This window comes from Rhincodon typus, chromosome 2, assembly GCF_021869965.1.
Source record: "Rhincodon typus isolate 14 chromosome 2, sRhiTyp1.1, whole genome shotgun sequence".
In the NCBI taxonomy this organism is placed as follows: domain Eukaryota; kingdom Metazoa; phylum Chordata; class Chondrichthyes; order Orectolobiformes; family Rhincodontidae; genus Rhincodon; species Rhincodon typus.
In genome coordinates this window covers 138,030,551-138,054,865 of record NC_063333.1, presented here as the reverse complement: position 1 = coordinate 138,054,865, position 24,315 = coordinate 138,030,551, and the positions used below count along the sequence as shown (strand labels likewise).

Here is a 24,315-nt window from a genome sequence, read left to right as displayed (position 1 = left end):
GAGAATACCTCAGGACTGGGCTGCAAATAGTGGACCAAAGAGATTTGGGAAACACAAGGATCTTGGAAGGTTGTGGATCTTCAGGCAGTTAGAGGGCAATGGGGGGATGAGGCCGTGGAGAGGATGAAAACTAGAATCAAGGTAGTGTCAACTGGGAATAGTGCTTACGGTAGAATTCAAATCCATGTCCCCTACACTGAACAATTAATCATTTTCATTCACACTCAGGATGAATCCCATGAATAAAAATCACATTTGGCTATGTACTTTTTTCCATTGCTTGGTAGAATTTGTCCATCCGAAGTAGCTGCAATGCAGTAACCAGAGAGACATCCCAGGGAAATTGTGATACGTTGGAGTAATTGGGGAAAGCGAGTGAGAGTTGGTCTTGAAGAATGCCCTGGAAGGGATCACAGCAGGAAGGGAAAGGCTGAGATGTTTGAAATTGGAAGGGCTGGGAACTTTTGCTACCATCATCAGAGTCTGAAATGCACAGCACGGGTTGCACTGTATAACAGAGGTCTATAACAGCTTGCATTTATATTGCCTCTTTTACAACCACAGTGCATCCCAAATTTCCATGCATGAATGAAATGTTTCTGTAAGTCTGATCACTTGCAGGAAACACAGCGAACTCTCTGTAGTCAGCAGTGAGCTAAGTGACCGAATGACATCAATTGTGTCAGTTTCAGCTTGCTCAAACAATAAGGATGACTGCAACATCAACTGACCAGGACAGTGGGGATAATCCCCTCCCAAGTGTGGCCTTTTATACCTACCCATACAACATGGGATATGGACCCATCACAGGCAAATGGGACTAGAATAATATTGGAAACCTGGTTGGCATGGATGAGTTGGACTGAAGGGTCTGTTTTTGTGCTGTATGTTTTGATGACTCTAATGATGTGTGTATATGTATAGAACAGGGTTTCTCAAATTGGGGCTCAAGACCCCAAGTGGGGCCATGAGCTGGCATGTTGCAGTCACAACGGTGAGACAGCAATGGCTACTTGCCACTGTTACCAAAGATCTTCTATAGCACCCCTCACCCCTGGTCCAATCCCACGCTCCGTACTCTCACATCTGACTGAGGGATTGTGCATATATTTGAGCCTGGAAGTGGGGTTACATTCAGGGGGATAATGTTCAAGAAGCACTGATACAGAAGTTTCACGATTTACACTAAGGCAGTCAATAATTGACCATCTCGGAATACTGAACAGCAAAACTGATTTTTAATGTGTATTTATTTAAAGAGTGGTCTGTACAATTACACAGATGATTAGTTCAAGAGCGCTGTGTGTTGCACAGTGCCCATTTGCTTTTCTTGGTAGTGTGTCAGTTTCAGAGCTATGACTGTCTGTTAACACACATTACTAACTCTCATGATATTAAAAACTCTTCCACAAGACTGTTAAATTCCTTAGCAAACCGCAAATGCAAGTTGTGTTTGCCTTCCGCCATCAGGTGCAGCCTGTAGACAAAGAAGTAAAGAAAAGAAACACAAGTAAGATATGCTGGGTATGAAAAAAGGTCCTGTAAACTGCAGACTATAAAAGTCATTTATATAAAAGTCACATACCCAAATTCCTCATAAATACCCCTTGTAGGTAGGTCTCCACAGAATGAACAATAATTGGCATAAATGCCCCATATAATCTCTACTGAGTATAAAAGTCCTTTTCTCAATAACAGGACTGAGATTGTATTCATAAATATTACACAATGTATGTGACAACAGTGGCTATGTTGCACTGTTCTACAAGTAATACTCAAAATCTCATATGGCAAGTTACTATTGAATCTGCTACCCCAGCTTCTCAGGCAATGTGTTCCATATCTTAGCAACTCAATTTAGAGAATAAAGTTGGAATATACCTACTTTCTGTTGCTTATTAACTTCAATCTGTATCCATTAGTTAAGATCACACGACCAAAAGATAGAGGAGTAGAATTAGGCCATTTGCCCTGTTGAGTCTGCTCCACTATTCGATCATGGCTGATACATTTCTCAAACCTTTTCTCCTGCCTTCTCTCCATAACCTTTGATCCCCTTACCAATCAGGAACCCATCTATCTTGAGTGTTAAATATACTCAGGCCTCTATAGCCTACTGCGGAAATGAGTTCCACAGTTTCACCATCCTCTGGCTGAAGAAATTCCTCCTTGTCTCAGTTCTAAAGGGTCATCCCCTTCACTCTGAGGCCTTGGGTCCTGGTCTCTCCTACTAGTGGAAATATCTTCTCCATGTCCACCCTATCCTCTCAGTATTCTGTAAGTTTCAATCAGATTCCCCCATCATCCTTCTAAACTCCATCGAGTACAGACCCAGAGTTGTTAAATCGCTCCTCATATGACCAGCCCTTCATCTCCAGGATCATTCTTGTAAACGTCCTCTGGATCTCCTCCAAGGCCAGCACATCCTTCCTTAGATACAAGGCCCAAAACCGCTCACAATGTTCCAAATGCGGTCTGACCAGAGCCTTATACAGCCTCAGAAGTACATCTCTGCTCTTGTATTCCAGACCTCTTCAAATGAATACCAGCATTGTATTAACCTTCCTAACTGCCAACTGAACCCACACATTAACCTTCAGGGAATCCTGAACGACTCTCTTTTGCTGTATTTTCTCTATCAAAACCTCCACATGATCTTGCTCCTTATTGTTCATGGCAATACTGAATGCCAAAAGTGGGAGCTGCTGCAGGCTCGATGTGACACAACTGGGAAGGGACAGGGATAGCAGTCAAAACCTTTGCCTGCCTTCAAACCATGGGACTAGCAGTCATTTTCACACGTGAATTATCATCTGTATTGGAACCCGTCAGATTTTCAATTCCTCTGCAAATAGAATAACTCCCATTTAAGTTTTAACGTACATGTGTGTGCTTTTGTTACAGAACAAACAGATTAACCCATACTGGTTCCAAACGCAAAAAGAGAGAAAAGTTAAATATATCTGAACTCCATCCAACATTTATCCCGTGCAGAGTACAAACAGTGCATCTTTCCTGTTACTACACCACTCTGAGGATTTTCTATGAAGCATTCTCACTTCCAATTCGATCAACAATACACCAAACATTTCCTCACCTGGAGCTCTTGATGTGCTTGTGCAGGTAGTCTGGGTGAGATCGTGGTACCATTGGGTCTTTCTCTCCATGAATGATGAGTGTAGGGCATTTGATTTGTGGAACAAGATCTTTACAAATATTGCCTACAATTGGAACACATATGAACCAAGTGGACATGTGTTGGACGACAAGTCAAAATTTGTGAAAACAAAGTACTCATGCTTTTTAGGCTTACAAATTCCAGTATATTGAAAATGAATATCAAGTTTTTTTGTATTGTTTTACAGTGCCAGAAACTCAGGAAAGGACAAAGCAAGACTATTTAGCAAAAGCTAACTCTCCATTGAGCAATTCACTTAGAACTTACTTTTCCCACACAGACCTACAAGTCTATTTTCTTAACTGCCCATTCAATTTCTGTTTTAAATCAATCTCTTCCTCTTATAAAAAACTGAAAATGTTACAATGACTCATCAGGTCACTCAGGATCTGAATGAGAAAGATGTACTAGGCTGAATCTTATTCAAATAATGACGAGCCAGTTATCGACATAGATGGAACTGTACGCTGTGAATTGTGAATCTTCACAACTTGCTGGTGTAACTGCATCACTCCTACGTTTGCTTCATGGAATTGCAGAATTGCACAGATGAAGGCCACTCAGCCCATAATGACTGCAAAGGGCTCTCCGAATCCATTTGCTCCATTCCCTTCCTCATGGAGCGGGAAACATACTGATCAGGAAAGTCCTCTCTTAGTCCTTTCCAAAAGGTTCCTGCCCTGTCCTTTGCCCTTTTACTATCCCAGTCTATATGGGGATAACTGGAAAGCCCCATTATCACAATTTGAGTTCTTGCATCTTTTTATAACAACATCTGATCCTCAACCTCATTTATTTTTAAGGTTAATTTGCAAATTAACTGACAATTAAACTTGCCACAATAATTATGATAATTATGCATATATTTTAATAACAATTATGAATGCATGGCCAATCAATTTTCCTGCCCAGAAAATGAGCAATTTAAAACTGCAGGGTCTCATTCCTGCAGGTGATAAACTGTTCTTAGCGATTTCAAAAATATCAGATGTCAATTTATTTTACTTCTCAAAAATCTACTTCTACTCTTGTCTGTCATTTTTCTCCCTTTTTTTCCATATCTTTGCCTGGTTTGGCTTCAGGTCAAGGATTAATGTATTTGGGAGTGATATATACAGTTGTACTTAAAATCGAATTGGCTAATGTTGGACTTGTAGAGCCTTTTCAATACATTTGCTCAAGTTCCTTCAGTTTATTCAGAGAACAGATAAGCTATAGAAAATAGGCAAGGACACCTCCTGCTCCATACCTGGCCAGTGATGAATAGCATGGACAGATGATAGCTTGCTACAGTTAATGACAACATCCTGTTTACAAAGGGAGACCCTACCCTTTGGGGTTCCTCTCTTCAGGCTAATGATTAATCCTTGTGGAAAAGTGGGGGTCAATTGGAGACAGAATTTGACTCACAGATTGTTCCCGTGTTGTAGTCACTCACTGTTAAGGCTTCCATTTTGACAAAGTAATGTCACCAAGCTGTAGCCCAGCAAGAATTTAACGGCATTCAGACCTGAGGATTATGGGATTTACATGGGGAAGATAATAGGAACGGTGCCCCACAGAATGGCAGCTACTTCAGCATGGTGACCCTTGACCCTAGAACAGAATGCTAGCCAAACAGACATTGACATGAGACAGACACAATCAATTGACACCAATGTCATAGTGTGGCCTAAGACAAGGAATCAAATTGAAGCTAGGATCTAAGATTCTGCCACGACGAGGTAGAACCAAAATAGGTCATTTCGTCGATTGCTTGCCTTTTGACACTGTCAGTACATCAGTTCACCAGTTGTCTCAGGATGAGATTTTGACCTGAAATATCTCCTTTCTGGAAAGCAATGAGAAAGGTTGTTGGAAAAGAATATAAGCATATGGGTTGGCATTGGGCAAGAACCCACCACCACAGAAAATTTAAGGTCTGGGTGGCAAGGCCCTGATTGATTTCTCCTGCTGTGGCTCCAATGAAGGACCTGAACCAGTCAATTACCGAACATTCAAGGGCCTCATTCTGCCAGGGCTCCAACTACTTCATCTCCAGGTGGGATAGGAAAGTGTAGGCCTCCCTGACTGGTTAACCAGAGCAGGCAGGCAGTCCATGGCTTTTTGCAGGTTGGAAGCAGGAACGAGGTCTCTCTCAATCTGTATTAGCTTGTGCATCCCCGAGGGACTGGACCTAGGGTAAAAATGTAGCTGCAGGGGGTCGATCACTGCCCTCCTATCCACCCACCACGCCCCCCCACCAATCCCAGAAACCCCACCAGAATGACTGATCCCTTTCCCAGCGCACATCCTTCAAATGGGAGGTCTCGGGGATAGTGATCCTTGCCATTGGCATGGATGAATTCTGGAAGCGCCAACTTTGACAGACCAGCAACTCCAGGCAGGCGGGACTTCCTGCTTTAGACTCCCCATTCTGTCAGAAAGCCAGACAGCAGCCAATCAGCTGCTGGATGACCGGAAGATTCCTCGGGCTCTCTTCTCTCCTAGAGACTCTCCGGCTTTTGGACTTAAATCCCTATATTTCCCTCCATAGACACTGTCTGGCCTGCTGAGCGTTTCCAGTGCTTTCTGTATTAATTTCAGATTTCCAGCAACTGCAGTACTCTGTGTATTGGGGCTCAAACTCTTTGTACTACCATAACTTTAACAGGAAAGTGTTGAGCTTTTACCATTGATATGTCGATGGTTCCTGATCTTACAAATCCTACATCGGTTTCATTTCCCACACTGACCTTACCATTTGTTTCTTTCTCAATTTTAATGATGCCATCTACCCAAGCAGCCCAGGTCTTTGCGAAATAGTCCGCCCCATATATCTCCACCATAGGCTTCCTCATATTCTCACTCCACACCGAGACATCTCGAACAGCTGGAAACAAGCAGGACCACTGAGGATTAATGTGCTGGCTGCAGGGGTAACAACACAACCACAAAGCAAGAGGGAAATTCAGAGCAATTCTCCCAGTTTCCCCATTTGTAACTACATTGGAAAATCAGTGAAATCCCCAGAGAAAGTTATAGTGGTAACAGTACCGCAGGATCACATGGCAACTGTGTCTGCACCAGCTGTCCGAACGAACACCATGACTCAGTGGCATTCTCCTGCCTTTATCCCACACTACTGCATATTATTCAAATAGAAACAATTATCCATTTCTCTCTTGAATGTATCAATTGAATCTGCCCCCTCCACACCTCCAGGCAGTACATTCCAGACCCCCGCCGCTCATTCTGAGAATTTGTTTTCTTCACATCACATTAAATTTACGACCTCTCATTCTTGATTCTTTTACATGTGGGAACAGTTTCTCCCCATCTATTCTATCCAGCCTGATGATTTTGAAACTTCTATCCAATCCCAGCTTAGCCATCTTCTCTCCAAAGAGTAAAGTCCCAATTCTTAAAAATAATGAAGCACCTAGAGTACTTATAAAGAAGTGCTGCTGAGACACAGCAGTTGGTTAAGAGGGAGATTTGCTGCATTCTGTAAATAAATCACTTATCACGAGGATGGAATTTGGATGCATATTTCAACATCTCCTGCTCCAACTATCAAAAAGCTTAATATCATGAGGTAACAAGGTGTAGAGCTGGATGAACAGAGCAGGTCAAGAGGCATCAGAGGAGCAGAAAAGCTGACGTTTCGGATCTGGAAAGGTCCAGACCCGAAACGTCAGCTTTCCTGCTCCTCTCATGCTGCTTGGCCTGCTGTGTTCATCCAGCTCTATGCCTTGTTATCTCAGATTCTCCAGCATCGGCAGTTCCTACTATCTCTGAACCGAGCTTAATATGGGTGGAGAATGTTTCTTGGGACTGAAATAAATCCTGTGGAAATATATGTTCAAAGTATTCAGATAACAAACCTAATATCCAATATGTCCAGACAATAAGGAACAAAAGTCATCACAATTACTGAGCTGAGGCTGTGGTATTTTATAAAAGTCTTACAATAGTAGCCCGAACATTACACGTTTATCATTGAGGGCTTAGTGTAGCTTTATGATGAAGAGCAGATGCATGATACTATTGTGCACGACACTTACACAACATTTTTGCACTGACCTGGCTTCAACCTGAAAATCTGTGTAAGTTTGGGGAACAGAGTGCTGAGGGAAAGTAGGACTCTGATTTTATCCCTCAGTCCACTCAGTTCTCAGTCTGACCTGCATTGAGCACATGCTCAACAAAAAGGAAAAAGGTCAGACACATCAGGTCAGCTGAGGTTCAGTGGACAGCAGTCTCACCTCCAAGTCCCAATTTTCACGTCTGGGCTCGAACACAAAAGAAATCCAGGCTGACACTCCAGTACAACCCTGAGGGAGACCTGCATAGTCAGAGATACTAAACCAAGGCCTGGTCTGCCCTCTCACTTGGACATTGTAAACTCTGTATCTCCCCAAAGGTGCTACCCAGCCTGCTGAGTATTTCCAGCAATGTTTAGCTTTTATTTCAGTTATTCCAGAACCTACACCAGTTTGCTGCTGCACTTACCATTGTAAAGTTTTATGTCTTCCTGAGTTACAAAAGCATTCGCACCCCATACGACCAACTTGTGAATGAGGCCCGGATATTTTGAGGCAGCAATTAGAGCTGTTATTCCACCATCACTCCAACCCAGAAGGGAAAATTTCTTGAAGTGCAATGCCTGGAAAGAATGACAAAATTTATGAACGTTTGAGGCACTTTTCATGGCAATCTTGAAAATACAGTCACTTCAATACAGAATGAAGCCAGTCAGCCTGCTGAGTATCGCTGGAATCTCTGTCCTGCAATCCAGTCAGTCTCCCTGCTCTCTACCCCCAGTCTTATGTAGGTTTATTTCCCATAAATGGCCCTCCAATTTCCTTTTGAAATCATTGATCATCTCATAGAATCACAGAAGCTCTACAGTGTGGGAGCAGGCCTTTCGGCCCATCGAGTCCACACCGACCCTCCAAAGTGCATCTCACCCAGATCCCACCCCTTACCCTATCCCCTGCATTTGCCAATCTAGACACCATGGGCAATTTAGCATAGCCAATTCACCTAACCCTGCCCATCTTAGGACTGTGTAAGGATACCAGAGCACCTGGAGGAAACCCACACAGACACGGGGAGAATGTGCAAACTCCACACAGACAGTAGCCTGAGGGCGGGATCAAACCCAGATCCTTGGTGCTGTGAGTCACCTGTGCTAACCAGTAAGCCACCATGCCACCCCTCCAACTCATGTTATCTCTTGCAACATAAGAAACTGGGTGTTGATATTGAAGAATCCAACAGACATTTATTGCGACTGACTATTATATACAAACATTTCATTCACAGGCACATCAGTGTCTGGGATATCAACAAGTTAACGGGATACAACAGAGAAGCATGCTTATACTAGGTCCACTAGGCAATGGCATAGTCATATTATCGCTGGACTGTTAATCCAGAAACCCAGATAATGGACCTGTGGACCTGGGTTCGAATCCTGCCGTGGCAGATGGTGGAATTTGAATTTGATAAATATCTGGAATTAAGAGTCTAATGATGACCATGAATCCATTGTCGATTGTCAGAAAAACCCATCTGGTTCACTAATGTCCTTTAGGGAAGGAAACTGCTATCTTTACCTGGTCTGGCCTACATATGACTCCAGACCCACAGCAATGTGGTTGACTGTAAACTGCCCTCTGGGCAATTAGGGATGGTCAATAAACACTGCCTAGCCAGTGATGCCCTCATCCTGTGAATGAATAAAGAAGAAAAAAAAATAATGCTTCAAGTCATTAGAACTAAGATGGAGTACGGGATTCTTGTCTCCTAAAAAGGAAAATCATGCCTGACAGATCTACTGGAAATGCACTAGTAGAGTTGATAAGGGTGAACCAATGGATGTGATTTACTTGGACTTTTAGAAGGCTATCGATAGGGTCCCACTTAAGAGATCAGCTGTATGATTAAAACACATGAGATTAGGTAGTGAATGGACATGGATAGAGAACTAGTTGGCAGAAAGGAAACAAAGTTCGGAAATAAAAGGGTGTTTTTCAGAGTGGCAGACATTAGTGGGGTACCACAGGGATTGTTGCTTAGATCCTGGTTATTCACAATATATATTAATGATTTAGATGAGGGAACTAGATATAAAATTTCCAAGTTTGCAGATGACACAAAGCTGTGCAGGAGGGTGAACTATGAGGAAGATGCAGAGATGCTTCAGTGTGATTTGGACAGGTTGAGTGAGTGATCAAATGCATGAGACATGAAATATAACGTGGATAAATGTGAGGCTATCCACTTTGCTAGCAAAATCAATAAAGCAGGTTATTCTCTAAATGGAGATAGATTAGGAGAGGAATGAGTGCAACGAGACCTGGGTGTCACTGAGAATCAGCGTGCAGGTGGAGCAAATAGTGAAGAAAACCAATGATACGCCAGCCTTCATAGCGAGAGAATTTGAGTAGAGGGTCAAGGGTTGTCTTGCTGCAATCATTTAGAGTGTTGTTGAGACCAAACCTGGAGTATTGTGTGTGGTTTCGGTCTCCTTATCTGAGGAAGAATGTTCTGGCTATGGAGGGAATGCAATAAAGGTTTACTAGACTTATTACAGGAATGGCAGGACTCTGGTATGAAGAACGACTAAATTGGTTAGGACAACGTTCACTGGAGTTTAGAAGAATAGTCTCATACAAACCTATAAAATCCTAACAGGTCTAGACAGGGTAAATCACAGGGAGATGTTTCCAATGACTGGGGATTCCAGAACCAGGGGTCACAGTCTAATGATATGGATTAGGTCATTTAAGAGCATGATGAGGCACGATTTCTTCGCCCACAGAGTGGTGAGCCTGTGGAATTCTCTACCACAGAAAGAAGATAAGGCCAAAACATTGAATATTTTCAAGAAGGACTCAGATATAGGGGGTGGCGGGATTCTGCAGCATGGTCCCCCATGTGGCTGCCAAGTGTGAGAGCTGCCAGTGTCTGATTGGTTGGGGGGGGGTGAAGTGATGTCACATCTCAGGGTCCTCAGTCAAGGAGGAAGGCCCTTGGTGTCTATGTAAATGCCTGATGGGTGAACCTTCCTCCTAGGTAAAGCAGGTGCATCTAGACAGAATCCTCTACAAAGGTGTTTCCGCCCACAGAATTATGGAATGGTTACAGGTCTGAAGGAGGCCCTTCAGACCACTGGACCCATGCCAGCTCTCTGCAAAGATTCAGCAGCTCTCTAGTTTCACTTCCTCACCTTTTCCCTGAACCCTGCAATTTTTTTTGGTCTTTTCAACTAACTATTTCAAACTCTCATTTGAAGACCTCGACTGAATCTGCCTCAACCACAGAAAACACTCAGGACATGTGTTCCAGACTGGACTCACTGACTGTGACTGTACATCCTGCTGTAAAATGGAAGACTTTGTCACTGAGAATACAAAACAATTTCTAGTTCATTCTTGAAATGAATCTCAATTCTATGAACAGTAATTTTCAATTTTTCTTTCACTTGATCTTATTGAACTTGCTGCTGTTCTTTACATTTTATGTCAACACTTTTGACTAAACTAAGCGTAAGTAGACACTAGGCAAACACTGCGAAGAAAGCTGTTCAGTCTCACCGCACAAACATTAACAGGGTTACCAATTCCACTGAAAATTCAAAGCTAGCTCTTTTCTGTAGTGAGGCTAACTATGGGGTCACAGAAACCGAAGCAGTGGGAAATTTGGGATTTTTTTTCTACGTGCTCACCTGCATTAAATCCAAAGCATCTTTTGCATCTGTGTGAAAAAAATCCAAAGGAAACTCTCGTTGCGGAGGAATGGAATGTCCATAGCCCCGAGGGTCCCAGGCAACAACTGTAAAACGTTCTTTGTTCAGAGACTTGAGCTGAGGTCCAAAGTCAGTCTGACTGCTTCCTGCGAGAGAGAGGGAGAAACCTGCCCGTTCCTTACTAATTCCATGGAGAGTGGATGGGTGATGGGGAGAAGGAAACCTAGTTAGAAAGCAACAAATGCTGGAGATCACAGCGGGTCAGGCAGCATCCGTGGAGAGAGAGAGCAAGCTAACATTTTGAGTCTGGATGACTCTAATGAAGAGTCATCTATACTTGAAATGTTAGCTTGCCGTCTCTCTGTGGATGCTGCCTGACCTGCTGTGATCTCCAGCATTTGTTATTCTCAGTACAGATTCCAGTATCTGCAGTAATTTGCTCCTACACTGTGGAAACCTAGTCCGCCATCCAGCCAGCAGCAAGATTGTAGATACCCCATCATATGAAAGCTGACACTTACAACGTAAATGAGGAGGCCACCCATTGTGCTTATGCTAGCTCTTTGACAGAGCTATCGAATTGTACAGAGTGCTAGACTAGGTCATTCAGCCCCATAAGCCTACTCAACCATTCAGCAATATCAAGGCTGCTCTGATTACACCTTCTAATCAACATTCCTACCTACCTCTGATAATCTTTCACCCTCTTGCTCAACAAAAATCCATTCACCTTTGCCTTAAACAAATTCAATGACTTTGTCTCCACTACCTGCCTCTTCAAAACGGAATTCCAAAGACCCATAACCCTCAAAAAGAAAATATTTTGCCTCCTCTCTCTTTTTAATGGTTGATTCCCCCAGTTTGAAATTCTTCCATTCATTTTCTCAACATCCACCCAGTCAATATCCCTCAGGATCTTGCATATTTCGAACAAGTCACCTTTTCCTCTTCTAAACTCCAGCCGGTCCAAGGCTGAACTGTGCAACCTTTTCTCATAAGACAAACTGTCTACTCCAGGTATTTGTCTGGTAAACCTTCTCTGAACTGCTTTCAACACATATACTTTGTTCCTCAATCAAGGTGGACAACACTGTGCATGGTTCACCAGAAGTGGTCTCACTGATGCCCTCTATAACTGAAGCACCACTTGCCTACTTTTGCATTCAACTCCCCGTCATGATAAATTCTAAATTTCTCATCACCGAATCCCTACAGTGTGCAAGCAGGCTACTCGGCCCATCAGGTCCACACTGACCCTCTGAAGAGGATTCCACCCAGACCCATCCCCCTAACCTATCCCTGTATCTGTGCATTTCCCATGGTTAACCCACCTAGCCTGCACATTCCTGGACACTATGAGCAATTTAGCATGGCCAATCCACCTAACCTGCACATCTTTGGACTGTGGGAGGAAACCAGAGCACTCGCAGGAATCCCACACGGACACAGGGAGAATGTGCAAACTCCACACTGACGGTCGCCTGAAGCTGGAATTGAACCTGGGTCACTGGTGCTGTGAGGCAGCAATGCCAACCACTGAGCCACCGTGCCACCCTTCAATTGGCTTTCCCAATCCCACACAGCACCCCCTTTTTCATTGCAGCCCATTGTATTTTTTTTACTTATTATCCAACTCTCTTTTGAATATTTCAATTGAATCTGATTTCATCACCTTTTCAGGCAGTTCCCTGGATAAAAACAAATGTTTTCTTAGGTCATTTCTGTGTCTTCGTTACTCAATCCTTTTAAATCTGCATCCTTTGCTTCCCTACCCTTCTGCTACTGGAAACAGTTTTTCCTGATTTACTCCACCAAAATCATTCAAGACTTTGAACGCCTCTATTAAATCTCCTCCTAACCTCCTCTGCTCTGAGGAAGGTTTCTGTTCAGAGGAAGGGTCACCGGACCCGAGACATTAACTTTATTTTTTCCTTCATAGATGCTGTCAGACCTGCTGAGCTTTTCCAGCACCTTTGTTTTTGTTCCCAGTTTCTCCATGCTTTCCACATAACTAAAGCCCATTATGCCTGGCACCATTCTCATAAATATCTCATCATCTTCTCCAAATCCCTTCACATCCTTCTTAAAGTATACTGCCAGAAATGAATACCGTATTCCAGGTCAGGTCGAAACAAGTGTTTTATCTTCCTTCCCTTTGTAATCTTGCATTAAGAGCAGGGTTCATATATGCTTTTTAACAGCCTTTTGAAACCTGTCCTGCCACTTTTGACACCGAAAGAACTGTGGATGCTGTAAATCAGAAACAAATACAGAAATTGTTGAAAAAGCTCAGCTGGTCTGGCAACATCTGTGGAGAGAAATCAGAGTTAACGTTTCAGGTCAAGTGACCCTTCCTCAGAGGTAGGAAGACACATGTGCTGCCTGTCCAAACTGCCCCCAACTACTTTCCCAGTGGTTGTGTTATATCTCAGTGTTGCATAAGGAAATAGACATAGCGTCATAGAGATGTTTAGCCTAGAAACAGATCCTTCGGTCCAACATGTCCATACCAACCAGATATCCTAGATAAATCTAGTCCCATTTGCCAACATTTGGCCCATATCCCTCTAAATCCTTCATATTCATGTACCCATCCAGATGCCTTTTAAATGTTGCAATTGTACCAACCTCCACCACTTCCTCTGGCAGCTCATTCCATACACGGACCACCCTCTGCATGAAAAAGTTGCCCCTTAGGTCCCTTTCAAATCTTTCCCCTCTCATCTTAAACCTATGCCCTCTAGTTTTGGACTCCCCCACCCTAGGAAAATGACCTTGGCTATTCACCCTATCCATGCCCCTCATGATTTGATAAACCTCTATAAGGTCACCCCTCAGCCTCCAATGCTCCAGGGAAAAAAGCACTAGTCTATTCAGCCTCTGCCTAAAGCTCAAACCCTGGCAACATTCTTGTAAATCTTTTCTGAACCCTTTCAAGTTTCACAACAGCCTTCCTATAGCAGGGAGACCAGATTTCAAAAGTGACCTAACCAGTGTCCTGTACAGCCGCAACATGACCTCCCAACTCCTGTACTCAGTGCACTGACCGATAAAGGCAAGCGTACCAAATTCCTTCATGACAGGGCCAAAATATGAGCTAGGTTCTGTGTTTACTGATATCAATATACATTACACACACATAACTAACTACCTTAACTCAATTACACACAGACAGTGACCACCAGCAACGGCATCTTTATACTGGAATGTCGCATGCTGCAATATCATGCATCTGTCTTAGAGGGATATGCCTGTGTAACCTGGAATCTGTGCCATAATACAACAGACAGCCAACTCTTAATTGAAACATTAAAAAGCAATGTTGAATTATAGATAGGCTTTTTGAATTTTGGAGTTTATCCTCATCACTTTAATTTTAAGTGTTTCCAAGAATAGAGAAGTAAAACAGCAAACATCTCGATTTTACTTAAGATAGATCAGCTGTAATCAGTCTAAGAAAAACAACTTACAATCATTAATATATGAACTCTATACTGTATCTGACCATGAAAAATCCCCAAAACATAATCTACTATTATGAATACTAAAATTGCATATATTATTCTAAAATAAGTCGCTTATGTTAATAATGCTACATAAATGCAAGTGAATGTTGTTGTTGAAGCATCATTATAGACTTTCCAATAGAGTGCCACAGATAGAAGAATCAAAAGATTTTAAGATGTTTCAACTAACCTGACTGATTTAAGCAAGACTTTCATTAAATTTTGATCCTACTGAGTATAAAATCAAATCAATAGGTGAGCACCATGTAAACATACCCAGAGCCCCAGGGAGCAGCAGGAGAGCATGATCCCCCTTCCCTGTTTGTTGATAGTGGAGGTGGACCCCATTAATTTCCTTCTTTGCAGAGGTTATTGTGCTGGAATTAAAATAAATTAAAAATCAGTATATTCCATTTCACACATATATAGAAACACCTCATGCAGTTTTTTTATTCACTGGTGGGTCTCCTCTGAACTGCCTCCAATGCAACTACATCCTTCCTCAAGTAAGGGAATCAAAACTATTCGCAATACTCCAGGTGCGGTCTCACTAATGCCTTTTACAGTTGCAAAGCTTCCCTAGTCTTATACTCTATTTCTTTAGCAATAACTGCCAAAATTCCATTTGCCTTCCTTACTGTATCCACATACTACTCTTCTGTGATTCATGCATGAGGATACCCTTGAAGCCATTCATCATCCTAACTTGGAAATATATCACTGTTCCTTAGAGCCACAAGCTGATTCTGCCATTCCAAGTGATCACAACCTGTCTTTGCCCCATATTCCATAGTGCCTCTGGCTAAAGAAATGTACCAATCACCATGTGAAAATAAACAATTGATCCCAGAACATTTGCCTGTCGCAGAAGATAGTTCCAAACTTCTAATATCCTCCAGGTGTACAGTTGATTTTCTAATTTCAGCCATGAAATTCCACAACCAACATCACCAAAAAAAACATGTAGTTTGGTTTGTTGCATGAAGTGGGGGGTCAGTTCGCTCAGTTGACTGGGTGGCTGAGTTGTAATGCAGAGTGACACCAACAGCACGGGTTCAATTCCCACATTGGCTGGGATGGAAGGCTCTCTTTCTCAACCTCTCCCCTTGCTGGGGGTGTGGTTATCCTCAGGTTAAACCATCACCAGTTGTGTATCTCTCTCTCACTCATGTGAACTATGATACTGTCTCTATGGCCTGGCAGGATTACAATACTTTAATGGTTTTGAAGGAGTTAATGTACATGTTACATTGTCTTCCAACCAATCTGATAAAGTTGCACAGTCTTTGGGTGGAGACAATTGAGTTCTTCAGAAGTGCCTAAAGGGCGCAGAGCAATAGGGTTAGGGTTAGGGTTTACAGCTCATGAGAATCCTTAGTAATAATAACCAGCAAACGAATGTAAACTTACCTCTTGCTTTTAAACAATAAACAACTTTATTATTTAAGATAAACCTCTACTGTTTAGATTTTATCCTCTACCACAGATAATTAGATATACCCAAGACTCAGTGTAGAGAAATTGGATTTGTGACAGCAAATTACTCAAACCTGAGTACTACATGATGTCTGTAGTTATGCCTGGAAGTACTCAGTACCTGTACCATCTTGCTGCATACAAATTGCTTGCTGTGTTTTCTGCATTCAAACAACAGTAGCAAGGGTATAAATCTGATTGAAGTGATTCAAATATAGAGTCTTGACAGAGTGGATATGGAATAAATGTTGGCTCTTGTGGGAGAATTCAGAACTAGGAGCCACTGTTTCTGATAAAGGCTTGCCATTTAAGGCTAAAATGAAGATAAATTTTCTTCTCTCGGAGGGTGGTAAGTGTTTGGATCGCTCTCCCTCAAAGGCAATGGAAGCAGAGTCTCTGGTTATTTTTAAGGCAAAGGTGGCTAGATTTTTGATGAACCAAGGAGTGAAAGGTTATGGAGACAAATGGGTGTGGCCTCCTCCAGCCCCTATCCCAAATGTTCCAGGAAAGATTGGTGCTTTCAAGGATTTTGCAGAAGAGACAGAGAGAGAAGTTAGAGATGGGACAGTAGGTTGCAAGGACAAAACAGACTTGATTGTTGAGGAATGGATTTACTGGTTTCAATAAGAGAGGGTCAGAACTGGAAGACAGTGGACTATTCACAAAATCAGCCAATGTGGAAACCAGGAAGGGAAGCCTTGAGACAGAAACAGCAACTGGTGGAGAAACTCGGCAGCTCTGGCAGCATCTGAGGTGAGAAAGCAGAGATTATGTTTTCAAGTCCAGTGACCCTTCTTCAGAACTGGTGCCACGGTCAAGGGGGAGATAGGCGGAGGTGTCCTGGAGCTGGCACTCAGCCTCTGCAATGTAAAGGTCAGTACGCCAGACAATAACAGCACCAACCTTGTCTGCAGGCTTGATTACAAAGTCAGGATTGGATCACAGATGCTGACAGACCTGCCAAGTTTCTCCAACAATTTCTGATTTTGTTTCAGGTTTCCAGCATCGACAGTTCTTTGTTTTGTTTTAAGAAGTCTTCTAGTGTGCAGCATCATGGAAGTAGAGTCAAGGAACTGGAGGCACCTCTCCACCGGACAGTGAGTTTGGAGGGGGCTGAGGGGGATTTAGGAAGTAACTAGATCAGGACGAGGGTGATGGGAGTGGGGAGCCATCTTGAGTGGAAAGTCATACGAGATTGATTAGTAAAATATTAAAAGTAACGTATCTAGCATGTTCTTTTTTGTTTGTCAACTTTCCTCCTCTAAACATTAAAATGTTGGCATTGTACTTTTGTTGGTTTAGGATGAAAAACAGCAAATCAGAAAGTGAGGAAGAGAGATTGTGCAATTTACAAGGCAGTTAGAAAAGTACCAATGATCCCAGAAGCATGAGCAAATGCTACAGAATATCACATCAATTCAAATTATTCACCCCCTATAAATTGTTGACTCTGATAATTGTGCATTACACCATTTATTAAAATAAAACCGGTATCCCCAGACTCACAGTGGGCATCCCCATAGGATATCTGCTGGTTTTGATAGAAAATTCTGGTTTCGGGTGAGTCTCATTTCAAAGTGCTCAGTTACTTCTGACCCCACGAAATTTTGAAGACTATAAATATTCTTTTGTATGAACAACATATAACTAATAACTTCATTCTCTTGTGGTTTTAACAGAAAGGTCATCCTAGTCCTACTCACCCATTAGACAGCAATGACTGTTTGTGGTTTAATCTGAGTGTCACTTTGCCTCAGTCAAGACCTTCATGATAACCTCAGGCAATGCTGGAATTGAACCCATGTGGCTGGCATCACTTTAACCCCAACCAATTGTTCAGCCAAGTAAAAACCGAAAAAACTGCAGATGCTATAAATCGGGAACAAAAACACAGTTGCTGGAAAAGCTCTGCAGGTCTGGCAGCATCTGTGAAACGTTAACTCTGTTTTTTCCTTCACAGATGCTGCCAGACCTGCTGAGCTTTTCCAGCAATTTTGTTTTTGTTATCCAGCCAACTGAGCTAACTGATCACAATTTAAAGCCCCTTCCAATTCATCAGCACATTCTGCATGGCATAATAATCATTACAAAACATCAGTTGATCAGAAGTAGCCACAGCATTGACTTGACATTGATCATGCTCCAACCTGTTCTAAGCTTCCTTCTCCTTGCCCCATTAGCTTCATTAACTGGCATCTGATCTTCCAGCACCACTTGTTCTGATATGTGTCACATAACTCAAATCTTACCGTTGTTTTGTGCTATTACTCCATTATCTCCCGTCTAGGTAATGTAACCCACTCTTCCTCTGCCTTTCCTCAGCTGATCCTGGGCAATTCCTCCTTCTAGTCCATTGCTGTTTCGTGATAACTCTCCTCAGATATCATCGTGGACATACGTTTTTACAGCTGTATATACCTCACTGATCACAGACATTCTCCTCAGTTTTCATCCCTCTATGTACGCTCCTCACATCACTCCTGTATATACAACTCTTCTCACCTATCTCTATATATATCTTCCTTTCTCATCATCCGTATACTCTCCGCGCTTTTATTTATGTGTATATATACCGTCACTTATTTCCTCTGTATATGCATTCTCCTTACTTACATCCATATATATACTCTCCTCATCATACATTTATACCCCTTCATATATATCAGCCTGCATGGTGGCTCAGTTGTTAGCACTGCTAGCTTACAGCATTAGGAACCCAGGTTCAAATCCACCCTGAGGTGATTGTGTGGTGATTGCACATTTGCCCTGTGTCTGTGTTGGCTTCTTCCCAGAGTCCAAAGATGTGTAGGTGGATTGGCCGTGCTAAATTGTCCGGGGATGTGCAGGCTTATAGGATAGGATGCGCTTTGGAGGGCTGGTGTGAACTCAATGGGCCAAATGGCCCACTTCCATACTGTAGGGATTCTATGATATACCTCATTCAGCACCCCTATATATAAATATTCTCTCATTTATCAACATATACAATTCTCACATATAACCCTATGCTTGGTGACCTACACTGGGTCAAACAAATGCCTTGATTTTAAAATTCTCCTGGTTTGTCAATCCCTCCTTGGCTTCACCCCTGCTTTAGAAAAAAAAGTATAACTTGTGAATGACACTTCACTGTTGTGATTTGTTCTGTATACCTCAGCACAGTGCTCCACGTACAACCAGTACATTCATCTCCAAGTGTCACTGTCATTCCACACCCTGACACCTCCCGCCCCGCACCCGGAGGGTTGCCCGTCAGCTCCTCCAAACTCACCCTTTTCACCCCCGAGAAATCTGCACTTCTATCATTCCGGCCTTTTTGTGCATCCCAGATTTGAATTGCTCCACCTATGATGTCCGTGCCTGCCCCCAAGTCTCTGAAAACCTCCCCCTGCACCTCTCCATCCTCAGATTAAACTTCGATGTTTGGTTGCTTCTGATCTAATATCGTTTTGCAACGACCCAGCGCTGTACTTGGTTTTGCAGTTGCTCCTGTGCAGCACTTTTCACTGCGTTGAAGGTGCTACATAAACAAAGGTAGTAGTTGTTGTAGAGGACCCCGTTCCTGCATTAAGCGATCGTTCTTTGGGGGGCGGGGTTGGGGTGAGAAACTGTCTTTCTGAAGAAGGATCCGGACCCGAAACGTCAACTTTCCTGCTCTTCTGTCTGGCCTGCTGTGTTATTCCAGCTCCACACTATGTTATTCCTAAAAAAGGGCTGTCGCTGGACAGCTTTAAAGTTGTTCATCTCATCTGGCAGAATTTCAGCCGGTGATTCACTTCCCGGTCAAGGAACAGTAGGCGCCCACTGGGAACTCGGGTAAGATTCATCACAATGATATCATTGGATATGTATTGTTAGGGCAATGAATGGTCTTTTAAGGAAACAAGGAGGGTTTCCACAGGGACAGTAAGAACTGCCGATGCTGCAGTCAAAGATAACACAGTGTGGAGCTGGAGGAGCACAGGAGGTCAGGACCCTTTTTCAGAAATAGGGGAGGGAGAAGGGAGCTCAGAAATAAATAGAGGGGAGGGGTGGGTCTGGGGAAGGTAGGTGTGTTGGTGGTAGGTGAGTGCTGGTAGGGAGTGGGTCAGTGAGGTGGGCTGTCCGTCTTCTCTCCTACCTATCTCCTTCTCATTCCCACCTCCTTGACCTGACACAACCGTCCATCTTCTCTCCCGCCTCACTGGTCGAAAATGAGCAGCTCATGTTCCTAAACTGCGAATAAAGCCACAGATAGCCTGGCGCTGGATTAGCTCATACACTCCCCGAGAATGCTAACTGGAGATAGTAGGAACTGCAGATGCTGGAGAATCCGAGACAACAAGGTGCAGGGCTGGATGAACACAGCAGGCCAAGCAGCATTATAGGAGCAGAGAGGCTGACGTTTCGGGCCGAGACCCTTTATCAGAATACTAACTGGAGCTTGTCAAAGCTCGGCTGAGTTGACTCGGGGAGTGAAATGAATCATCTCGCCAGTTTCTGAAATTGCACAGTCACTTTGATATTTACCTGTACGTGCGAGAGACCCACTCCCTGCGCAGAATGGCTGAGAGCAGCACTTTGTACAAAGGTCGGCGAGCAAACCTCAACATATTCCACGGAAACAACCCGCTTCCCCCACCTACCAGGGTTTGAAGGTTTAAAAAAAAACTGGCCGGAAACTACAGCAAGCAGCCCGTGGAGAAACAGTTAGAGGCGAGGGCATTTTAATAGAGAATTGAATCCTTTCAACGCAGGTGATTAAAACAAAGAACCGCGGATGCTGAAGATCTGAATCAAAAGCAGAAATTGCTGGAAAATGTCAGCAGGTCTGGCAGCATCTGTGGACAGAAAGCAAAATTAATGTTTCAGGTCCAGAAGAAGGACCATTGGATTCGAAATGTTGACTGTCTCCACAAGTGTTGCCAAGCTTGCTGAGTTCTTTCCCAGCAATTTCTGTCTTTATATCTGGCTTTCAGCATCTGCAGTTCTTTCTTTGCTACCCGTGCTGGAGCCTTACAGCAAGCCAAGTATTCCCATTCCCCAACGCTTATCCTGCTTAACTTTAAAAATAAATTTTGTTCCAATACTTTTGTTCGTCATTGAAATGGGTGTTGAAAGAAATTGTTTGCCTGCACACCAATTTGATTTGATTTGATTTATTATTGCTACATGTACCTAGGTACAGTGAAAAGTTTTGTTTTGTGTGCAGTACAGGCAGATCATACCATACTCATAGAACAGAGTGAGGAATGCAAAATTATGGCTGCAAGGAAGGTGCACAAAAAGGAAGATGACATTATATTTGAAATTTGAGAGGTCCATTCAGAAGTCTGATAACAGTGAGGAAGAAACTATTCTTAAACCTGTTGATATGTGTATTTAAGCTTTTCTATCTTCTGCCTGATGAAACAGAACATAAGACATAGGAGCAGAAATTAGGCCATTCAGCCCATCAAGTCTGTTCTGCCATTCAATCATGGCCAATGAGTTTCTCAAACCCATTCTCTGGCTTTCTACCCTGTAATCCTTGATCCACTTGACAATCAAGAACCTATCTATCTCTGTCTTAACTGTACTCAATGACCTGGCCTCCACAACCTTCTGTGCCAGTGAATTCCATAGATTCACCATTCTCTGGCTGAAGAAGTTTCTCCTTATCTCCGTTCTAAAAGGTCTTCCCTTTACTCCAAGGCTGTACCCTCAGGTCCTAGACTTTCCTGCAAAGGAAACATCTTCCCAACATCCACTCTGTCCAGGCCATTCAGTATTCTGCAAGTTTCAATTAGATTCCCCCCCCACTTCACCCTTCTAAACTCCATCGAGTATAGACCCAGAGTCCTCAAATGTACCTCATATGTTAAGGTTTTCATTCCAGGGACCATTCTCATGAACCTCCTCTGGACCTGCTCCAGGGCCAGGACATCTTTCCTGAGATATGGGGCCCAAAATTGCTCACAATACCCCAAATGTGGCCTGACTAGAGCTTTATAAAACCTCATAAGTACATCCCTGCTTTTATATTCTAGTCCTCTCAAAATAAAGAACAAAAGGAACAAAGAACAAAGGATAATACAGCAGGAACAGGCCCTTCGGACCACCAAGCCTGTGCTGACACATTTTGCCCTTCCGTGCTAAAACTGTCTTCACTTACAGGATCCGTATCCCTCTGTTTCCTTCCTATTCATGTATTTGTCCACGTGCTTCTTGAATGTTGCCATTGTGTCTGCTTCTACCAGCTCCTCTGGAAGCATGTTCCAGGCACTCCCCACCCTTTGTGTGAAAAATCTGCCTCACACGTCTTTTAGAATTCCCTCCCTCGCATGTTGAACCTGTGTCCCCTAGTAACTGACCCCTCAACCCTGAGGAAAAGCCTCATACTCGATCCATGCCTTTCACAGTCTTATAAACTTCTTTTGGATTGGCCCTCAACCTCCTGCATTACAGTGAAAACAAATCTGGTCTATCCAACCTTCCTTCATAGCTAAATTCCCCCATACCAGGCAACATCCTGGTAAACCTTTTCTGTACCCCCTCCAAACCATCCACATCCTTCTGGTGGTGTGGTGGCCAGAGCTGTTCACAATATTCCAAGTATGGCCTAACTAAAGTTCTATAAAGCTGCAGCATAATTTGTCTGTCCTTATACTCAATGCTCCTTCCAATGAAGGAAAGCATGCCATAAGCCTTTTTTAACTACCTTATCTACCTGCGCTGCCACCTTCAGTGATCTGTGGACCTACTTACCCAGATCCCTCTGCATATCAGGGTTCTGCTATTCACTGTATAATTTCCACTTGTGCTTGGCCTTCCAAAATGTATCACCTCACATTTGTCTGGATTAAACTCCATCTGTCCTCTTTCTGCCCATGCCTCCAACTGATCTATATCCTGCTGTATTTTCTGACAGTCCTCCACACTACCTGCAACTCCACCAATCTTTGTATCATCCGCAAACTTACTAATTGGACCAGCTACGTTTCCTCCAAATAATTTATGTAGATCACGAACAGCAGAGGTCCCAGCACTGATCCCTGTGGAACACCACCAGTCACAACGCTCCATTCTGAAAAGCATCCTTCCACCACTACCTTCTGTCTCCTATGACTAAGTCAGTTCTGTGTCCAACTTGCCAGCTCACGCTGATACATGTGACTTCACCTTTTATACCAGTCTGCCATGAGGGTCCTTGTCAAAAGCTTTACTGAAGTCTATGTAGACAACATCAACCACTTTTCCCTCATCAATCATCTTCGTCGCCTCCTCAAAAATCTCAAGCAATTTGGTGAGGCACAACCTTCCAAGCTGTCTATCACTAATAAGTCCATTTGTTTTTAAATGGGTATAGATCTTGTTCCTGAGAATCTTTTCCAATAATTTCCCTACCACCGACATGAGACTCACAGGCCTGTAATTTCCAGGATTATCCCTATCACCCTTCTTAAACACTGGGACAACATTGGCTATTCTCCAGTCCTCTGGGATCTCACCTGTGGTCAAAGAGGATACAAAGATATCTGTCAATGCTCCAGCAATTTGTTCTCTTGCTTCCCTCAATATTCTGGGACAGATCCCATCAGGACCCAGGGACTTAGCTACCTTAATACTTTTTAATAGCAACTTGGCTTAGAAACTCGACACCCCCTTCCCTGAGATCATCCTCTATCAATTCCTTCTCTTTGGTGAGCTTCGACACAAAGTATTTATTTAGGACCTCACCTACCCTTTCTGGCTTCACACACAGATTCCCTCCTTTGTCCTTGAGTGGGCCAACCCTTTCCCTGGATACCCTCTTGTTTTTTATATATGTATAAAAAGCCTTAGGATTCTCCTTAATCCTGTTTGCTAATGACTTTTCATAATTCCTTTTTAGCCCTTCTAATTCCTTATTTAAGTTCTTTCCTACTTTCCTTATATTCTTCAAGGGCTTCATCAGTTCCCATCCTCCTAGACCTTACATATGCTTCCTTTTTCTTTCTGACCAAGGTCATAACATCCCTGGTCATCCAAGGTTCACATAACTTGCCATACCCATCCTTCATTCTCACAGGAACGTGCTGCTCCCGAACTCTTACCAACTGCAGTTTGAAATACTCCCACATGTAGATTTACCCTCAAATAGCCACCTCCAATCATAATTCTCCAGTTCCTGCCTAATATTGTTGTAGTTCATCTTCTCCCAATTTTACACCTTCATCCAAGAACTGCTGTTATCCCTATCCATGAATATCTTAAAACTCACGGTATTATGGTCACTACTCCCAAAATGCTCCCCCATTGAAACTTCACTCACCCGGCCGGGCTCATTTCCCAAAACCAGGTCCAGTATAACTCCTTGATAACAAGATGTAGAGCTGGATGAACACAGCAGGCCAAACAGCATCAGAGGAGCAGGAAGGCTGACGTTTCGGGCCTAGACCCTTCTTCAGAAAGGTCCA

At 43.1% G+C, this 24,315-nt stretch overlaps 2 protein-coding genes across 3 annotated transcripts in view; one reads left to right on the top strand and one right to left on the bottom strand.

Moving 5' to 3' along the window:
* Window positions 1–1,232: 1,232 nt before the first annotated feature.
* bphl (biphenyl hydrolase like) lies at window positions 1,233–20,563 on the bottom strand. 2 transcript variants are annotated; one of them, XM_048614924.1, is made up of 7 exons: window positions 20,408–20,563; window positions 14,699–14,799; window positions 10,896–11,062; window positions 7,673–7,826; window positions 5,914–6,050; window positions 3,098–3,221; window positions 1,233–1,477 (listed from the first exon to the last, which is right to left on the bottom strand). In XM_048614924.1, the coding sequence occupies exons 1-7, from the start codon at window positions 20,488–20,490 to the stop codon at window positions 1,467–1,469; spliced, it is 777 nt and encodes a 258-aa protein (XP_048470881.1). In that variant the 5' UTR covers window positions 20,491–20,563; the 3' UTR covers window positions 1,233–1,466. The 2 variants fall into 2 exon arrangements, with proteins under 2 accessions (XP_048470881.1, XP_020371305.1); XM_020515716.2 differs by having other exon boundaries at window positions 5,919–6,050; window positions 20,408–20,560.
* Window positions 19,541–24,315, top strand: part of LOC109931680 (serpin B6-like) — a 44,521-nt gene continuing 39,746 nt past the window's right edge. Inside the window, exon 1 of the mRNA XM_048614899.1 lies at window positions 19,541–19,714. The gene's annotated coding sequence lies outside the window, so the exon portion shown is untranslated. The remainder of the gene's footprint in view (window positions 19,715–24,315) is intronic.

What these genes read in the sequence shown, in the direction of transcription:
- bphl (XM_020515716.2), bottom strand. Translation starts at nt 20,490, where the DNA reads ATGTTGAGGTTTGCTCGCCGACCTTTGTACAAAGTGCTGCTCTCAGCC. An exon ending in AGACATAAAACTTTACAATG is followed by an intron (nt 6,051 to 7,672) that starts GTAAGTGCAGCA and finishes GCTTGTTTCCAG; the next exon opens with CTGTTCGAGATGTCTCGGTG. An exon ending in AATTGAGAAAGAAACAAATG is followed by an intron (nt 3,222 to 5,918) that starts GTAAGGTCAGTG and finishes TTCCAATTGTAG; the next exon opens with GCAATATTTGTAAAGATCTT.